The sequence below is a fragment of the Anoplolepis gracilipes genome, chromosome 8, assembly GCF_047496725.1.
Source record: "Anoplolepis gracilipes chromosome 8, ASM4749672v1, whole genome shotgun sequence".
NCBI lineage: Eukaryota > Metazoa > Arthropoda > Insecta > Hymenoptera > Formicidae > Anoplolepis > Anoplolepis gracilipes.
This window is the reverse complement of record NC_132977.1, coordinates 3,546,214-3,565,000: the sequence shown is the minus strand read 5'-3', so window position 1 is coordinate 3,565,000 and position 18,787 is coordinate 3,546,214. Positions and strand designations below refer to the sequence as shown.

At 32.6% G+C, this 18,787-nt stretch overlaps 1 protein-coding gene across 4 annotated transcripts in view; it reads right to left on the bottom strand.

The window, feature by feature from the left end:
• Positions 1-18,787, bottom strand: part of LOC140669073 (uncharacterized) — a 188,181-nt gene that overhangs the window by 22,968 nt on the left and 146,426 nt on the right. For all 4 annotated transcript variants that reach the window (XM_072898561.1, XM_072898564.1, XM_072898563.1 and 1 more), the window contains exon 6: positions 2,759-2,980. In XM_072898561.1, the coding sequence (XP_072754662.1) occupies positions 2,759-2,980 (222 nt within the window). The remainder of the gene's footprint in view (positions 1-2,758; positions 2,981-18,787) is intronic.

Below are 18,787 nucleotides of genomic sequence, written 5' to 3'. Positions count from 1 at the left end.
GAAGGTAACAGTAAATAATTGAACCATGAAGCAAAGGTGTCAGCAAGAAGTGTTCGAGTGAATGCATATCCAATTACAGAACTGTGCCCGGTCAAGCGATCTTTGAAGCCAAACTTCCGAACCGATCGACCCACCTAATTCCGCCTGTGCTTTAATGAGTTGGCTTCACCCCCGCCGATGAAACGGTCGGTTTATCCCATTAGTTAGTTGGTCTTGGCGGTCCTGAAGTTCTATATTCAATAGGATAATGGTATTTTACTAAGTTGGGAGGAGTGACAAAAGTGCAATGAAAAGCTCTAAGCTGTGATGTAATAGGGCTTTAAAATGTTTAAACGCGTCTCGAGAGATGCATCCGACTATAAATGTCGGGATGAATCATTCAAGTGCATTGGCCTAAATACTGAGCCGCATCACCGGCATACATGGCGGATCGAACGTCGAGCTATAGATATCGCGGGAACGCGACGGGGCTTAAATATCGAACAAAAATATCATAGGATTGAATGCGTCAAAATGCGATGATAATAATGAAGGATCGCAAAATGTATTCGTTGCATTTGACACGCTAATAACATTTATGCTCCGGGCGAGGAACTTGGCCCATTTCAATATCATTTTCGCAGAAGTTACATCATCTTAAACTGTACAGCATCAATGAAGAATCCAAAAATTTATAGATCTATTTAAAAATTTTGCAATAGGCTGCTTTGAAAAATATAATAAAATTAAAAATAAACCAAATTTATTGTGCAAAAAATAAAAGATCATCTTTTTCTTTCTCTTTTGGATCGTGCTTTTCATTATTCAAAGTGTCTACTTGTAAATCTTGTAAAAAAATCTCTGATTTTTTTCTAAGAAATTATTTTTGTTTAAGATTCCAGGTAAAGAGAATATTTTTTTAATGTAATTTTCCAATAAAGTTAATTTATTTTAATATTTTTCATACCAAAGAAAAATACAGAATTGAAGTTGCAAGATAGATTTGTAAATATATTGCAAAAAAAAAAACTGAAAAACTTTTGTAACATACACATTTTTCGCTTGTATAAAATTTTTATTTTTTTTATCAATAAAAATTAAAATTAAAAAAATATGTATTCTCTGCATACTCAATATTTTTTTAAGATATTGCATATACAAAAATAGCGATAGATAAATATTTATAATATATTTTAAACACCCATATATAATTCTTTTGACTTGTCAACTGCTTACAATAATATGAGCAAAATTATCAGAGAAAATTTTTTAAAAAATTCCCTGACAAATCCCTGATTTTTCCACGTACAAAAGAATTCTCTCTGAGAATTCCAGGAAGTAGATACTTTGTTATTTTGATAAGTAATTTCATTGAAAATCTTATATTTTAAGATATAAAATTATATTCGAATACGATAATGGGAGTACGATTCTGAGACACGGAACACCTTGCCTTGTGCATTTTTATTACGTCGCACACAACGCGATAGAAGAAGAAAAGTCGGAAAAAGGTTTCAATGCGTCGACAGTCTTTTAACTGCTGTGAAAGAAACGGAAGCGTAAAAATGAATTTTAATATATCCCTTTATACGAAACGCGATGAAACATTAACGCGACGGGAAACACAAGAAAATCTGAAATGGAATTTCCGTTTGCAATTTCGATTGTCAAAGCGTCATTTAAATGTGATTTGTTATTGTATATTAAATATCGTATTATTGTTCATATACGAACATACACTATTGTTTTCGAGGACAATGCGGGATGAGCATTTATTTTTGCTTCGCTTTTTCATTATTTCCCCTTCTCTTTCTAACTTAGTGGATCCATAAAAATACAATTTTATCATCGTGGCAAAAAAAATGCGCTATGCATATCGTGATAACGCAGTTGTAGACGTAGTAAAATGTACGGTATAAATGGACGCACCCGACGCTCTCGCGTCAAGATTAATTAGTCATGGAAATAATAATTTACCCTCGTCAGTCGCATGTAATTACAACACAATTATGCGGTTATTTATAAATGAGCAGAATTAATCAACTGCTCGGATACGCTTCGGAGCGGACGAACTTGCCGAAATAAATTTTCATATAATCTGGACATAGAAATCAGCTATAATCGCCTTTAATACACTAAGCATATTACCTGAACGCAACTCCCGCCTGATGTTGATTGATATTTGTAAGGATGCAAAAACGAGCATGCAAAAATACGTGAAAATCATGCAAGATACATGCGTGATGTACATGAGTCTAAAAATTTCGTTTAAAACATTCAGATATTAAAATGTCTCCAAGGATATTACAAAGCGAAAAAAAAATAGATACTTTTTTTTATCAGTTTGTTTGTTACAAAAATATAGCAGACTCAATGCGCACTAATAATTCTGCTGAGTTATAAAAACAGAAAATAGACACATATATTCCTCTCATCCTAATCATTACACCATAAATATAGGTCATATTTTTCTCATTTCGAGAAAAAATAATTTACTAACAAAAATCTTAAAAAAAAATATGTATATAAAAGAAACGCTCTGCGAAGGGAAAAATATTTTGCATAAATAAAAAATTTTATATCATCTTGGAATATTAAAATATACGACCCATTGTTAGGGTCATCTATTTCTCTTTCTCTCTCGTTCTCATGTATAATTAAAACGTGACAAATGCATGCCTACATGCAATTATAAAATGCATCTTTGCCACGAGGTCGTGCACTTTGCTACCAAGTAACATGAAGGAAAGGAATGAACGGATCGCCAGGCGATACTCACCGTCGTTGTTGGTCCGCGCGCGAGGGGGTGACGAGCTGACGGTCGGAAGATTTCTGGAAACATTGTCCCGGGGCTGCGGCTGTGGTCCTTCAAGGTTCGGGCTCGGGCTGAACTCCGTCCTGAAGTCCACTCGATCGAAACCCTCCTCGAACTCGTGTATCAGCTCCAACTCGTCCGCCTCGACCTCGCCCTCGTATTGCTCCCGTAACACCGATCTCGGAACTGGAAGAAGAAAAAGAGAGACAGTTTCGCGAAGTCTGCTCGTCGCGCGTGTAATGGACTCCATCAGCGACGCATCAAATATACATGGGGGGAGGAAATGCCATTCCGGTACAAGATTGCCGATATAAAGAAAGAATCCGGAACCGACGACGACGACGACGAGTATTGAGATAAAATCATTTCCGCATCGGTATTGATTTCAGCTAAGAGCTCGCGATTGCTGAAAATTCGAAACGGAATATCGATGCATGTTTCATGAGTGAAAGAATAGTATTAAAAAAAAAAATTCCTTCCTGCAGTCTTATCCAAAATTATTAAGAAGCACTCTATTTTTTTAACAGTTTTTTTCCTCATTGATTTCTTTAAACTAGTTAAGAATGCGTTTCTGGAAATTTATTGCATAATCGTATTTATAAACTTATTATTTTTAAATTATTGATTGTAGTCTGTTTTAGCAAAACATATGTGTGTTAAATTGTTTCTTACTTTTTAGAAATTTTGCATCCTCTCTTCTTTGTTTCGTTGTTTAAATTCTCTTTGTTCCAGTTCCATTTATTTTAGTAAATTAGCATTTTAAAATGTTAAAATGTTCTGAACTTATTGTCGGTGAATATAAACAAAAGTTCAAATTTTATTTTCCATTAGCAATGATAAAATTTGAGATAATAATTGTCAAATTTTATTTCAAGTTAACATTGTTGAACAGATGTAATATCAACGTATCGTTTAAACAACTGTTACACATAAGTAATAAGTTGAAATTGACAAGGTTGAATTTATTTTGACATCCTATAAGAAAGAAAAATTTAAGATTAACGCCTAATAATTTTGGGCATGTCTTGTATCTTTTCCGCGCGCGCATTATTTATTTCTTCAGCGTAAAATCATCAGTCCGAATGTATAGAAAATCCAAGGACATTTCGGATATATTTTATCCCCATTGTTAAAGAGAAAAATTCCGCAGTCTATCCCACGCATTCTACGCATTGCGTTCGTATCGACCGAAGTCCACGCGAGTTTGTGCGGTCGCTTCAGAACTGTGGGTGGATGCATGGGCAATAGAGCGCGGATAAGCGTCGATCGGATCGAAACGTAAACGTTAACGCTATGCTAGCTCGCAAATAAATCCGTTTCATGATGTGTGGGTGGCTAATACCTGCCGGTAATAACGTTGCATCTGTAAGCAAGCGAACGAGCGAGTACACACATGCTATATCGAATCGGAATGAAATGCTACCGATACGCCATCGTTATCCTGCTTACTCGATGCTACCCCCATTTTTCATTGCACGTGCGTCGCTATAAACCTTCGTGGTCCCGCGTTAGGAGTATGCTCGTGAATTCGTGACATGAAATAACTGACGCGGAGCAGTTGCGAAATAACATATACGTGGTAAAATGTAGCGATGATGCTCGTGATGTTTCGAGAAACGGCGTCGATCGATTGGAGGATATCATGAAAAGACAATCGTGAATTAGACGACAGCAAATGGCTCGTACAATTAAAGTATTTACATAGACACAACAACAATCGATATAATGATTGTAATAATTATAACATATTTCTATCATTGTTAATAATTAATTAAATTTTATATAGAAAATAATTTATATTTTAATAATTTTTAAATATAATAATAAATAATTCAAGAAGAAATAAATAATTATAAAAAAATTATATGCAATTATGCGTTTTATTTTGAATTCAAATATAATATATTATAAAATTATTCCTACATTTTTTTCAGATAAAAACACATAAAATTTTGGATTTCAATAGCTCATAAAATAAACTTGTTGCATTAAACCTTTTTAAATAGCTAATTTTACGTGTAAATTATTTATGAATAAAAAATAGTGGTGTTTAAATATTTGTTTCTGTTCTATATATATTTATATTATTATCTATTCTTTCTCTCAAGAAATGCTGGGACCATAAAATTTCGTTAAGTTGATTACACTGTCCTAAAGGACGGGTAAATCAGTGAATTAACTTTGCAAGGTGTATTCATCGAAACATGATTTTCCTTTTTAAAATCTTACCAGCTTGCTTTAAAATAATTTCCGCCCCATTTTGTCTGAAAATTTCCGCATAGCAATTCCCAAAGCATGGATAACCGGCATAGCTGGATTAAAGGCAAATGACGTGACTACGTGAAGCGGGTGGCGCGCGATGTAGCTTGTTTACTGCAATTAATAATTGTAATTTAACACCAATTTTGCGGCAGCAGTACATGCTGCAACGGGTTATATCTCCAGTCTTGACGTTGGTGCGCGTTCGCGCGCATAGAATGGCCATGAACACTTTAAACCGAGCGAATACATTATGACCCGCGTCCACGTATAATGGAACGGAGAAAATTTAGAGGGTGAAGAGAGAGAAGAGAAGAGAAAAGAAGATGCGTCCCAGCTGAGATACTACGGTGCAACATTATGCGCTAAATATCCTGGAAAAATATCATTTTCCTTAGCCTCCTAAGCATTAAATAAAGTATCATGTCGTTAATAAAAACACTTGGGTTAAAAGTAACCTTAGAAGCACGCCATGGTAAAAAAATTTTTTTAAAATGAAATACAGATACATTGATATTTTTGTTTCATGAAAAAAATTATTATATATATCGATTTTTACTTCCGATTCTTGTCAAACGGTAAGCTACATACACATAAATTTATGTATATATATATATATATATATATATATATATATATATATATCTCGTTTCTCTGTAAAAATTTTATTTTTTAAAAATGTTCACAATTTAAAATAATTCATGTGTATCGTACTTTTAAATAAATTTTATTTTTTTTATTTTAATAAAATTTTATTAATTAATTAATAGCTCTATATGTATATAACTTATGACACAAACAACAAAAATTGATACTTTATTAAAAAATACATATATTCGATTCTCTCTAAAATGCTTTCATAATTCGAGTGTATTAACTAATTAATAAAATAGAAAGAAATAATGAAACATTATTTATTTACGTGTAAGTCACATGCAAATAGAGACCGTCTTTTGATAAATATTTAAATCTTTAAGTATGTTAATTGAAAAATGGTACCTTATCTTTATAAACTACTGTGTTCCATTATTTTAAATAATTTTTTTAAAAACTAATTCAAATAGATATAGTTTGAGTTTTTCTTAAATTTTTTTCTACGCGCAGTTTGTTTCTTATATCATTGTTAATTATATGTTATTAATTAATTCTATGCCGTGATTTTTTAGATTAATTCGCTGTGTATATCATTGTTTTTCCTTAATTTCCTTAGATCGTTAATTTATATGCCAATAAATTACGGAATCCGTATGCGCTGAGAACAGAAATAGTAATGACGTACACGACCAAGGTGTAGCTTACTCGCGGCAATTAATTACAGTAATTTAATACCAATTTCGCGGTACAGCTTGCCGTAAATGCGGGTTAAATTTACTTTGTGTCGGTACACCGAAGCTTTAATCTGCGTGGATATATTAGAACTTCACAAGAGCGAGAATAATGCAACAAAGGAAATATTTCGGTGAGATGCACTATGGGATGTGGCACGTAAGTTAATACAATAATTACTTAACGCATGATTATCTGTAGCAGGGCTTGTTTGACGGAGATTACGATTAATCTATATTGAAGAGATGAAAATGATAAATTATATATTTTATTCAAAGAGAAATGAAGAGACTCTAGTTGTTATTTCGAACCTTCAACATGTTCGACAATATTAGGAATATCAAAACTCATTAGCGCGTACCATAGTTACCATTAACTTAATGCAGCTTATAATAATACTACAATCGCCGAGTTACCGAATAGAGAATATTTAGCTATGGCTAGCAATAATAATTATATGAGCTAGCAATTTACGATACGTGAAACTTTTACCAGCTCGCTCTTTTGAGCGAATATTAAGATATTATCCAATTGAATACAAGTTAACTATCACATTTGATTTTATTAAGAAATTTTTTAAATATAAATAAATGTACACATGTGTAAATAAAATAATTTGTTGTAATCTTTAATTTTGACTTTACGCAAAAAATTATTGAATCGATATTTAGCTTTGCCCACATTATTGAACAATCAAAATCGAGACAAAGTCATCATCGGTGATCCACGTATTATCCAGATGTTAATTTCAAGCATCGTTCCGTCACGATGAGATCGTGAATCACGACGCTCGTCCCGTCGAATCGAGTGCTCGCCAGCGAACGGCAGTAAAGCCTTCAATGAGTTCATCGTGGAGGCGGCTGGAATGAGGGCGGGCGGGTCCAGGACGGCAATAATTGTTCCCCAAAGTCCCATCAGTGAGATATATCGTGTAGACCTTGGCAAGGCTAGAGCCATCCTAAATTCTACGACTCTCTACGCCGCGATTCGTTAATAAGATTCCCGTAATGCGCGAGAAGCCCTCTCAATTCCGCACGACTGAGTGATTCCACCGACCCCCAACTTGCTAAAATCGCTGGAACGATGAAAGTACCTCGAAATCAATCCAAGTTTCCACTACTCGTCGACGGAGATTAGTAGAATAAGTAAAATGTGAATTTATGTTTGTATCTTTTATCATAAATGAATGCATTTTGATACATGAGAATCATTTATTTTTGTCTTCTTTTCAAGTAGCTTTTATTTAAACTAAAGATGAAATAAAATTGTCTGACTTAAAGCAGTGACAAGATTTCACCGAAGACTAATAAGTTTTTCACTGGTTTCAATAAAAAAACACTTTGCTTCTCGATTTTATATTTCACTGACTATGGCCAGTAAGATTTCTGAGATTGAAAAATCAACCATTACCAATAAATCTTATCATGGTTTATAGTGCTACATTTTTAATTAAACTATCAATAATATTTTGTTCAAATTTCAAAGAAAGAGAATATTTAAAAAATGTTGTGATACAACTTTCGCTAAAATAAATTTTTTTTATTACATGTGTTTTCTAAATTCGTATAAATTTCATTTATACGAATGAAAAACAAAACCTCTTAAGTGTTAGACATTCGAAATAAACATACATCTGAAAAAACAAAATTTTCATAAGATAAGCATCATAAAGTTTATATAAAATTTTCCTATTTTATTATTAAAAGTTACAAAGAATATACTGCATATTCAATATTTTATTAATGCATTGAATAAACAAAAATATATTTATAATATATATTTTAAACGTATAATTTTCTTAGCTTGCTAACAATATGAGAGCAAAATTAACAAAGAAAGATTTTTTTACACTCTTTGAAATTGAATAAAATTCCAGTTTTCCATACTTTTCCAGGGAGTAGACACCCTTAGTATTTTGGAATCTTTATCAAAACTTTATAATTCATAATAATGATGTAAAATGTATATCTAACAATTAAATCTATCAAAGATGTTTAGTTAAATAAAATCATGGCTTGAAAAGAAACAACAAAACTGAAAAATTATGCTTTTAAAAGTAAAACGTAACAAATTAAAATGTAACAAACTAACCTTTTTTGTTCGAACGATATCGAATGAATATTTTTTTAGAGAATCCATTTTTTCTATTTTTACTGATCTACTTTTTTCATTTCTTCTTTTTTTTATACATAAAAGTCAATACGTTCAGGGTCGATCCGTATTAGAACAAAACAATAGCAATAGAATTGTTATATAAAAAAATCAATTTTTATCACAATTCAAAGCAGTCAGAGAAGAAAATTGACTCGATATGTATGATATTGTTAAATCAAAATAAATGACCTTCTTTATAAAATTTTAATTACCTGCTTTAATGTATTTCTATCTTCAATGTTAGAATTTCAAAATTAAATACAATATTTCCGTAATTACGGTGTTTTAATTAAATTTTTCTCAAGTTAAAATCGATTGCAATTTATAATTAAAAGCTAAGCTTTCTTTTCAGTTTTGAAACTTAAATAACTCGCTAATTAACACACCGGTAAGATTTCTTTGTGAAAAAATCCACAAATGCAAGATTAAACAGAAATCACTATTACTATAACCATTGAAACAATCTATATGCAATGAAGCTAATAAAAAAAAAACAAGTCTAAAACAAAGATATCTAAAAGACATCGTAATCTTTCCTGAAGATATGTATGTACATACATCGTTTCCTTTTCTTTTAATTATTCAATCTTTCAAAGCGAAGTTAGTACGTACAACGACCATCTTATAATGAACATTTTGTCAGTTTTTTTACAAGCAGTAAATGCAACACTTTCATTATCGTGATGAGTCTTCGGAGATATTCTCCGTTGTTTGTATCTGTTACGGACACCGAACATATTCAGGGAAATCGGATCAGTATGAGACGACACTTGGTAACGGCAGGCATGCGGATGATCTTGAATGGACTGAAATGTATGCTCTGGCCGCGCCTCCGAAATTAGGAACATGTATGTACGGACGAAAGGACGCTTCGCTTGCATCGGTGCTGAACAGTTTACTTGGATATTGCATAAGCTCGTCGTTCCGTGCCTTTATCATCCGTTCCGCTGTCAGCACCGACGCCGAGGCGAAAATCACCTTAATAAATGTCTGAAACTCCACAGAGAACGAGGAGAGAAATACACGTATTCCGATTTATGTATATACAGAAATCTCGCGAGATATTACGAGAATTCTCATAAAAAAATCAGCTGTTTACAAAGATAGAGTGAGAAAGAGTATTTACATATAGAGGAGAGTTGCCTATATCGCGTACAACAGATATAAGATATTTTATATTTCCTATTTGACATTAATTTGTATGCAAGTTAATGTTTGTTGTTTTAGTTTTTGTCAAGAATAAATTACCTTGTTACAAATCTTTTTATGACCTATTGTGTAAAAGGTATGATTTAAGCAACCGATTTCCTAAATTGTACCTCCTTTAAAAATAGCGCGATTAATAATAATAATAAATATAAGTGAGAAAAGAAATCATTTAATAATACGTAGAATTAATAATTTAGATTCCATTTAATATTATATGTCATAAAATATGTACGTGTCTTCATCGACGGTTATTTGTATTCAAACATACTGTGATATTTTTTCTTTTGCTCCGAAAATAAACGACTAACAAGTTGTTTACGCGATTAAAGCTGCATTTGGACACGAGGCAGTCCGCTGTGAGTCTCGAGAGTGAATACATGTAATAAATATTCTTGTACTTTTCATTAAAAAGAATATGATTATTTTACTGTTTCTCGTCAAATTCTACAAACCTTTATTTGTATATATTAAAAACAAATGAACATTCAACATATAATAATTAAGAAATAACGTATTTGCATTAATATTAATTCATATCTCATATTAAATGATATTGATGGGGAAAAAATATTCAAGATAAAATAATAATTATTAAATAATATATTTATAAATAATACTTGGGATAAAATAATAAATGTTTGTTCTCTTGATACAAAGTTTTCTCAAATCATATCGGTATAATTTAAGAAACATAATCAGTTTATGTACAAATATCGATTCAATCTTTATAATAAACGTAAAATTAACGTAAAATATATTCTCTAATAAATCTAGAAAAATAAAAAATACAGAATAAAATTCCATTGTTAGATATATTATTAGCAGAAAAAATAAATTTGTCATAAGTTACATCAATCGTATACTGATTTTTTCTTAAATATTCGTAGCACACACAAAATAAGATATAATGTGAGAACTTTTTGTTTATATTATTTCTTGCTCATTTCTTTCATATTTCATTAGAAGTTTATATTCATTAAATATAAAGAAATTGATGAAATAAATTTTTATTCATTTCATTAGAATTATATATTAGAAGATATTTATTTCATTAGAAAAAAACTAGTACAATAAAAGGCAGCTCTCCCCTATATAATTCTTAGATACAACATATAATTCTCAATTACATAAGTTTAAATATAATTATATTCGCAAAAGAGTTGTGTGTTTTTTTAGAAGGCAAGTTGCAGTATATTTTAATAACGAATTCGTTAAATTTATTTTCACCTCGGTGCCGCGTATTTAAACACGTCGACCTAGACATGTCAGCTAAAAATCCATCAGACCTGTACACAATGCCCGCCATGTTTTTTAATTGCGCGCAAAAACGAATTGAAATCCACGACGGGAGCGAGGCCGCGTCCAGGTTCCCTTCATCGTGTGCGCGCGCGAGCGCGAGAAGGATCCGAATGACATATCCGATAAAATGGAATCGCGATCCTTCGGAAGCGATCACGCGCGCTCGCGCGATAAATCTCCCCGCAAGACTGACAAACGAAAAAGTTAAACGCCGTAATCGAAAATGTAGTATGTAAATCCCTCGTGAAACACGGACCTCGACGCTCGTTTATACGTCGCTATCGAAAAAAATTTCACGCCCGTCGTTTTTTGCCCAAACAACCCCCGCGCGCCTGCCACCCTCGCCTGTCGTCTCTCGTCTCGTTTTATCCTGTCACTGCCGGAACAGGAGCGTTGACCGCAGGAAATGCAAAATCGTTTTGTCACCCGAAAAAGTGCTAACCGGTCGACAATGGTGACCCTGTTTCATCGACCCGACCTTTCGCTCCATCGCCATCCACACCCCCCCCCCCTCTCCCTCTCGCACAAATTATATTTACATAGAAATATAAAAGATAAAAGAAGAGGGATGGCAGACAGCACACGCGGATGTGGCTATGCCAGGCGTGTAAACGTGGCGATGATTAATGAAGAGCGATAGATCTCTCGCTCTCGTCCGAGGGCAAACGCGTACCTACCGGTTGCGATTATTAATTACACGCTTTGCGTGAGAAGCGATAAGAATAAAACATCGATTGACTGTCAGCAGAAGAAAGGTTAATGTAAATTACGGCTGGAGATTAAAAAGCGCGACGCGCACATCTTCTTCGCAAGCGCGCGCGGGATCATCGTAAAAGTTCCCAATGAATTCGAATAGAACGCCCTTTGGTAGAAGAATATATCATAATTCATTTTCAAATTCTTCACATATCTACTATCTCTGCGAGGTATTAAATTCCTCGCAAAATTCTATGAGGTCTAATGACTTTTCTTATCTTATTAATCGAGTCAATCATCCATCTTCATTCATCATCGCGTGTCACATAAGCATGTACCGTGTGACGTATGAACATGTAGAGAACATGCTTGTATTAAGTAATCTTGAACACGAGAATGAGAGGAGAATTTTTTTTAGCATCACGCGCCAACACATAAAACGTCATTTTATTTATCCTATTCTTTTTCTTATCCTCTCTCTCTCTCTCTCTCCTTTTCAGCAAACTCTCTGCGGTGAGATAAAAGTATTTTTGTTCCGCTTCGTCACATAAGTCTGGCATCGCGCCAAATCTTAAAAATTCGCTCGAGTCCTTTTCATTTACTTCTGGCTACTTTTGTTGGCTTAACAAACTTTTATGAACGTTTAAGAAACTCGACTTTTTATTCTTTATCTCTTTTTCATAAAAACTCTTTATACAAAACTTAATCGATTTATTCAATATAAATGTCTCTCAGAAATAATTATATTTCACAAGAAGAAAAAAAAAGTTAATTCCGTTTTAATTCCTTTTCGTATAATCTTTCTAGATCATTTTTATAAAGATACTGTATATATGTATATCTTTTTATAAGTGGAGTTTCCTCCTTCAAATGATTGGATCTGAAGGAAGAATTTCCTCCTTCTTCTCTATTTTTAAAAATAAATTCATTTTAATTATACACATCCGATATGATTTCGTGTAAAAGATGTGTAGTTTTTTATCCTTGAATTTGAAAAATATCTTGTATTTCTTAAAAAAAATGGATTTAAGAATAAATTTGTAGGAATTAAAAGTAACTCGAATATCCGATATTTATTTGTTAGTTTTTCGTCACAGTAATGTAAACATTCCGTTGCGCACTGATTTAGAGATACCTCGAGGGAGGACGAAAACGAGTGTAAAACAACCGAAAGCTTGAATTGCAATTTTCGCACAAAGGCCACGCGCGAGCGGCAATATTGAGTAAAAACCGGATTGCAGATTTGAATCCGGTCACGGAATGTATTACAATACATATGTAGTTCCAACGAGTATGCAAATTCATTCGCGGCTGACTATACGCAGACAGAGGCTACTTGTCCGAATAAGCATGGGGGCTTATTGCTCGTGCATCATCTCCTCATTTCATACACAATGTATGAAATAACTTAAGTATCTCTAGAATAAAATTGTGCAAAATAATATTTCAATATAATAACAATTGTATATAATATTTAAAAATATTATATATTATATATTATGTACATATAATATTTAAAATTATATATAATATTTACATATAATAAATTTAACACTGATTAATGTTCTTAAGAATTTTAGTTAATTTGATGATTCTTTTATATTGTATTAAATATTATGCAGCTATTATAAGTTCTCATTTGGAGAAATAATGAGTTAATGTTCCGACTAAACAAGACAATGAAGAGCGATTTTGTATTTTCACACTTGCTGCGTTACTACTATTTATGACATAATAATAAAAACTTGCTTGAAGGTAGATTTCTCGTTCAAACGAGTTGCATTTATAGACAAACGAGGATTATTCCACCACTCTTAACGTGTTTTTAGCTGCATTTTACATTGTTTTCTTTTCCTTTCCCCGCTTTCTTTTCTCAGGCATCGCTATTATTTCGTTCTTTTTTCTCGTCACACTCGAATTGTGATGTTTGCACGTTGTTTTGTTTGCATATTCATCCCGTGTTCTCTTCCTTTTTTACACAATTATTACCAACACACAAACACACACACACACACAAAACACACATATATATGCATATGCCTAAATCCTCTCCTGCCATTCCGTGTGATTCGCTCGAAATTGAATAGAGAGAATATATGAGAAAGTAGAATGCAATTGCCTCGAAAAGGCCGAAGGCGGTTATTACGTGGGATGCGTAATAACTTTGTAATTGTCATCGCAAAAGCACCAAGTGAACAGGCATTATCAGTTCAAACCTACTGCCATGGCAATATGGTCGGTCACTGCATTATGTAAACTGTATTACGATTACTTGTACATATTTTATCTTTCAGAGAGAGAGAGAGAGAGAAAGAGAGAGAGAGAGAGAGAGAGAGAGAGAGAGAGAGAGAGAGAGAGAGAGAGAGAGAGATGCTTTGTTGGTTACAACGATATGGCATAAATTTTGCAACTTTATAGAGAATATATTCAAGTTATACAATTCTCCGAAATTTTATAAAAAATAAGTAATAATTAATATGTATTTTTAAAGTATATTTACCATTTATAAACTCTGTAAATATAATATAAATCCTTTTATAAAATTATAAAAATATGATATAAAAAATAATAAAAGTATCAAAAAATGAATAAAATAATAACAAGTAAATATTGACATGAATCAAAAATTAATCGAACAACACATGCTGTGTTGCTCTCGAAAAATTAAAAAAATTTAAAGTGTTTATATTAAGTGCATATACAAGACAATGTCATCCTACATTCGACAGTTGGCAAAAAATTTTAATTAAATTATTTACATTTATTTACAATTATCACAAATAGATATTAAAAATTTGAACATTTTTTTCTGTTAGAAAAAATGCCAGAGAAATATAAAATCGATCATTTATGTCAATTCTTGTGCTCGTTAATTACATGGATAAAGATTTGCATTGGTTTCGCATTTACGGGTTATTTAAAATTAATAAGTTTTCATTGATATAAAACATAATAATATTACTGTACTGGTACTTTTTGGCAAACTGAAAATTATGCAAATTTGCGTTGAAAACGCGCGCAGAGGACGTGGAGCCTGCACGCGAAAATGCATTAAAGATGCATTCTGTAACTGGCGGAAAACGCGAGAGAACAATTTTTCGCTTCACTTCAACCACTTAACGGCCCCGGTGTTGTAAAGTCCCGCACGAACCAGTGAATAGTTTCCATCCCGTTTCACGTTAGCTGGCGAGGGTGGCAAGCGATACACACATGCCAGTCACCATCGTCGCGTCAGGTGCGTTCATTCGGTACGCAAAGGAAGGGAAAACTCGAACCCTTAATAAACCGTTAGATCTCCGTCCCGGCTAAAAGTGTATATAAACCCGGATGGAGTTGTCACTCCCGCGAATAATGTTAAAACATAGATAACATTATGACGTAACGTGTTCATTATTACGTCCTAAATGTGTTTCTCATCCATGAAAAATATTTTATATAATAAATTTTATATGTATTAAATTAAACTCTTTCGAGTACAAGATTATCCGATCATTAATATATTTTTATTAATTTATTTATCCTAATTGTCATGCAAAATACACATAAAAACGTAATAAAAAAACAGAAAATGAATCGTAAAAATTTATATATCTATATCAAATATTTTATATATATCCGTATCAAATAATTCGTTACAATATTAATATTATTAAGCAAATTATTTTTTAATCACAAAGGTTTTAAAAGAATTTAAAAAAAAAACCACATTATGTATAATAACGAAGAAAAAACACGTTAAAAATTAATTCAAATGATCGGAATGAGAATTGCCAGGGGATCTGCTCTATATTTACTTTTTATATTTAAAAAAAAACACTTTTTTTCTTTTTTCAGAAACAGTACTAATTCAGATGCAATCTCTCTTCCTCTTTTTCCCTTCGAGATATATATATATATATATATATATATATATATATATATATATATATATACATCTTGAAAGCACGGCCACAGCCAAGCGAACGAGAGAGCCGCCCATGAATTCATTTGCAAAAGGGGCTTCGTTAATCTCGGACGGATGCACTTTCCAATTGGCGGTCGCCCGTGATTGAGCGTACGAAGAGGAGTGCGTAAATCGAGCGTGCATATGTCTCAATATTCGCGAGCGCGTGGGATCACGTGTCTGCGTGCATTGTACACGCACGGTTGAACAATGCAGCGGCGCGGCACGAGACACCCATCGTCCCTTGATCAAAGTGCTTCCTGCCTTTCGCATTGCGTGCTCGCACGCATGATTCAGCTACCGGTTCAGATACGCAGTAGCCGCTTCACGGCCGTCGACGCAGAGTTTCGTTGAACGCGCGTTAAACGTGATGCTTCCGGAAAAAAATCGCGAGCCGTTTAAATTAAAAAAATTACGATATAGTTAGTTAAATGAATATTAATGAGTCAGCCTGTGTAGTAATGTAACAATTGTGAAATATTTTATTTTTATGCGAGTATACAACTGCATTCTCGTTGAGTTATACGAGTCGTTTCGGCGATTTGCTTTTTACTTGCAATGCTTTGCGTTGCATGGAAAGAATTTGCGTTAGATTCTATCTCTTTAGAATATTCTCACAGCTTTAAAAAAATAGTGTTTATATATATATATATATATATATATATATATATATATATATATTTGTCTTTTTGTAAAAAAAATCAAAAAAAACATCAAAAAATTATAAATTAAGAACACAATATACATACATATATATATATATATATATATATATATATATATATATATAATATTATTAAGCAAATTATTTTTAATCATAAAGGTTTTAAAAAAATTTTAAAAACCACATTATGTTAAATAATGAAGAAAATAAATGAAAAGAATGTGCGTTAAATTCTATCTCTTTAGAACATTTCCAGAACTTTAAAAAAATAGTGTATATGTATATATTTTTTTCTTTTATAAAAAAATAATAAAAAATCATAAATTAAAAACACAATCAATATGCTGGATTACTTTACCGTCATTTATATGTATATATATATATATATATATATATATATATATATATATATATATATGTGTGTGTGTGTGTGTGTGTGTGTATGTGTGTGTATATGTATAATGTATAGTTTCTAGCAATACTAAATAATCTGACAATGCTTGGGACCAAATTCAAATCTATTATGCATTTCCGTTGCGTCGCCACAATTCGTACGTAATCCTGAAATCCGATATTAAAACGAGACGATCTATCTCGGCTGGAGTATCTCGTTATCCCGGGTCAAAGTAGCATTGGTAATGCGATGCATCGGTCGATGGAAACGCGGAAACCTCTGAAGCGTGGCACTGCAATTATAATGCAATTGCAACGGATGGGCTTGCTGTGGAGAATTTCAACAACGGGACAAATCTCACGTGTAGCGCGACCGCATTTATTTGGCAAACGCGACAATCTCAGCAGTTTCCCCGAGTCTTATTCGATCGGAGAAGCATCTCCGAAGGCCACCGCGAAAAAGTTCGATGGCTCGGTGGTAGTAGTATAGTCCTCGATAGTTGTACAGTCCTCGGGCTATATACGCTGCAGAGAATTCAATTCCCGCGTCAACAGAAGCGAATTTATCGCGACCGGATAAAGGAGGGACGCGCGCGAGAGAGGTTTTGGAGAAATTGTATGAATACAAAACTTTTTCCCGGGTTACTAGCGAGAATTCGTCGCTAGCGAGATTACACTTCATCGCGTCTATTCGCATAATACCTGTTCCCTATTCCCGCTAGTTTGACGAAGGAAAGTCATTTCCCGGCAAATGTTACCTTAAGAATCGTCGGGAAAACGCTTATTCCGTCAAAATTAGATCCTACATATATTTCCGGTGCCTAAAGAAGGAAGAGGTAAAAAATAAGCCCATTTCACGGAAAATTTTAATGATAAGAGAGACATATTATCTCAAAAAGCAAGTTCTAACTAGTTTCTATTTTATCTTTGCTAGCAACGGACTTTGCAGAATGAAAACTTTAAGAAAAGATAATGGCTAGTTGAAAAATGGAACTCCCTTAAAAATAGGGACCGTTCATCTATACTAAAGGGGCTACAGTGATGTTATCATAATCGCAGAGTCTTACGACGACAAATCTATCTTATTTAATTTTCACAGCTCACGTCTTTTACGAGGCCGCAACTAATACTTTCAGCGTAGAAATTAATACAACATTTTTAGAATAAAATATTTTGTAAGTATAATGAAAATATATTTTTATTAACATTTTTCTATAAATTTATATATATATATATATATTTGCGTATTTTTATAAATGTATATATTTAATATTTTTAAACATTATATATAATGATATTCATTAACAACATGATATAAAAATATTCACCGCCATTTAAAAAAAAAAACACTAATTTACTAAATAGATCATTCTTTGTCCACAGTACAAATTAATACCTTTTTTCTTATTTTATTAAAATCAAATAAAAGAAAAAAATGTTTATTCTCTAATAGGTGACGCACTCTCGATAATTAAATATTGTTTTTTTTTCACCAACCGAAAGAAACGAGATGTTTTACTATTATGTTCTTTTCCTCTAGAGTACGAGTAAATTTTATTTCTCTTTTTTTCTGAACAAATATCTCCGCGAAAGAAATCCACATATTTAATCACTGTATGTTTATTTGTAAATGTACAGTGAGAGTAAAATAGAGAATTAAGTTTCTTTCATACAGCATCTAATCAAATAATTCTAGATATAGAATATAGAGACTACTCGCGGAATGAGTTCATGCATGGTTTATGACGTCATTTTAAAAACGGATAATACTGATTTCTGTATTTTCTATATGGGATAAAACGCGCGACGTGGAATGATGAAAAATGTCGGATGCCATGAAAGAAAAGCACAAACGTCGAGATGAGTTATTTCTTGCTAATCTTTCTCTCTACGAGAGTCGCGGTATAGTCAAAAAGATTGATTAAAATCGTAGTTACCGACGTGAATAGACCCTAGAAACGTATTTGTCGTGATACACAATTATAAAAAAATTATAGTGTCCATGAATAGCGTGCTCTCGAACTTAAATAATTTTCAAACCGCACAAAAT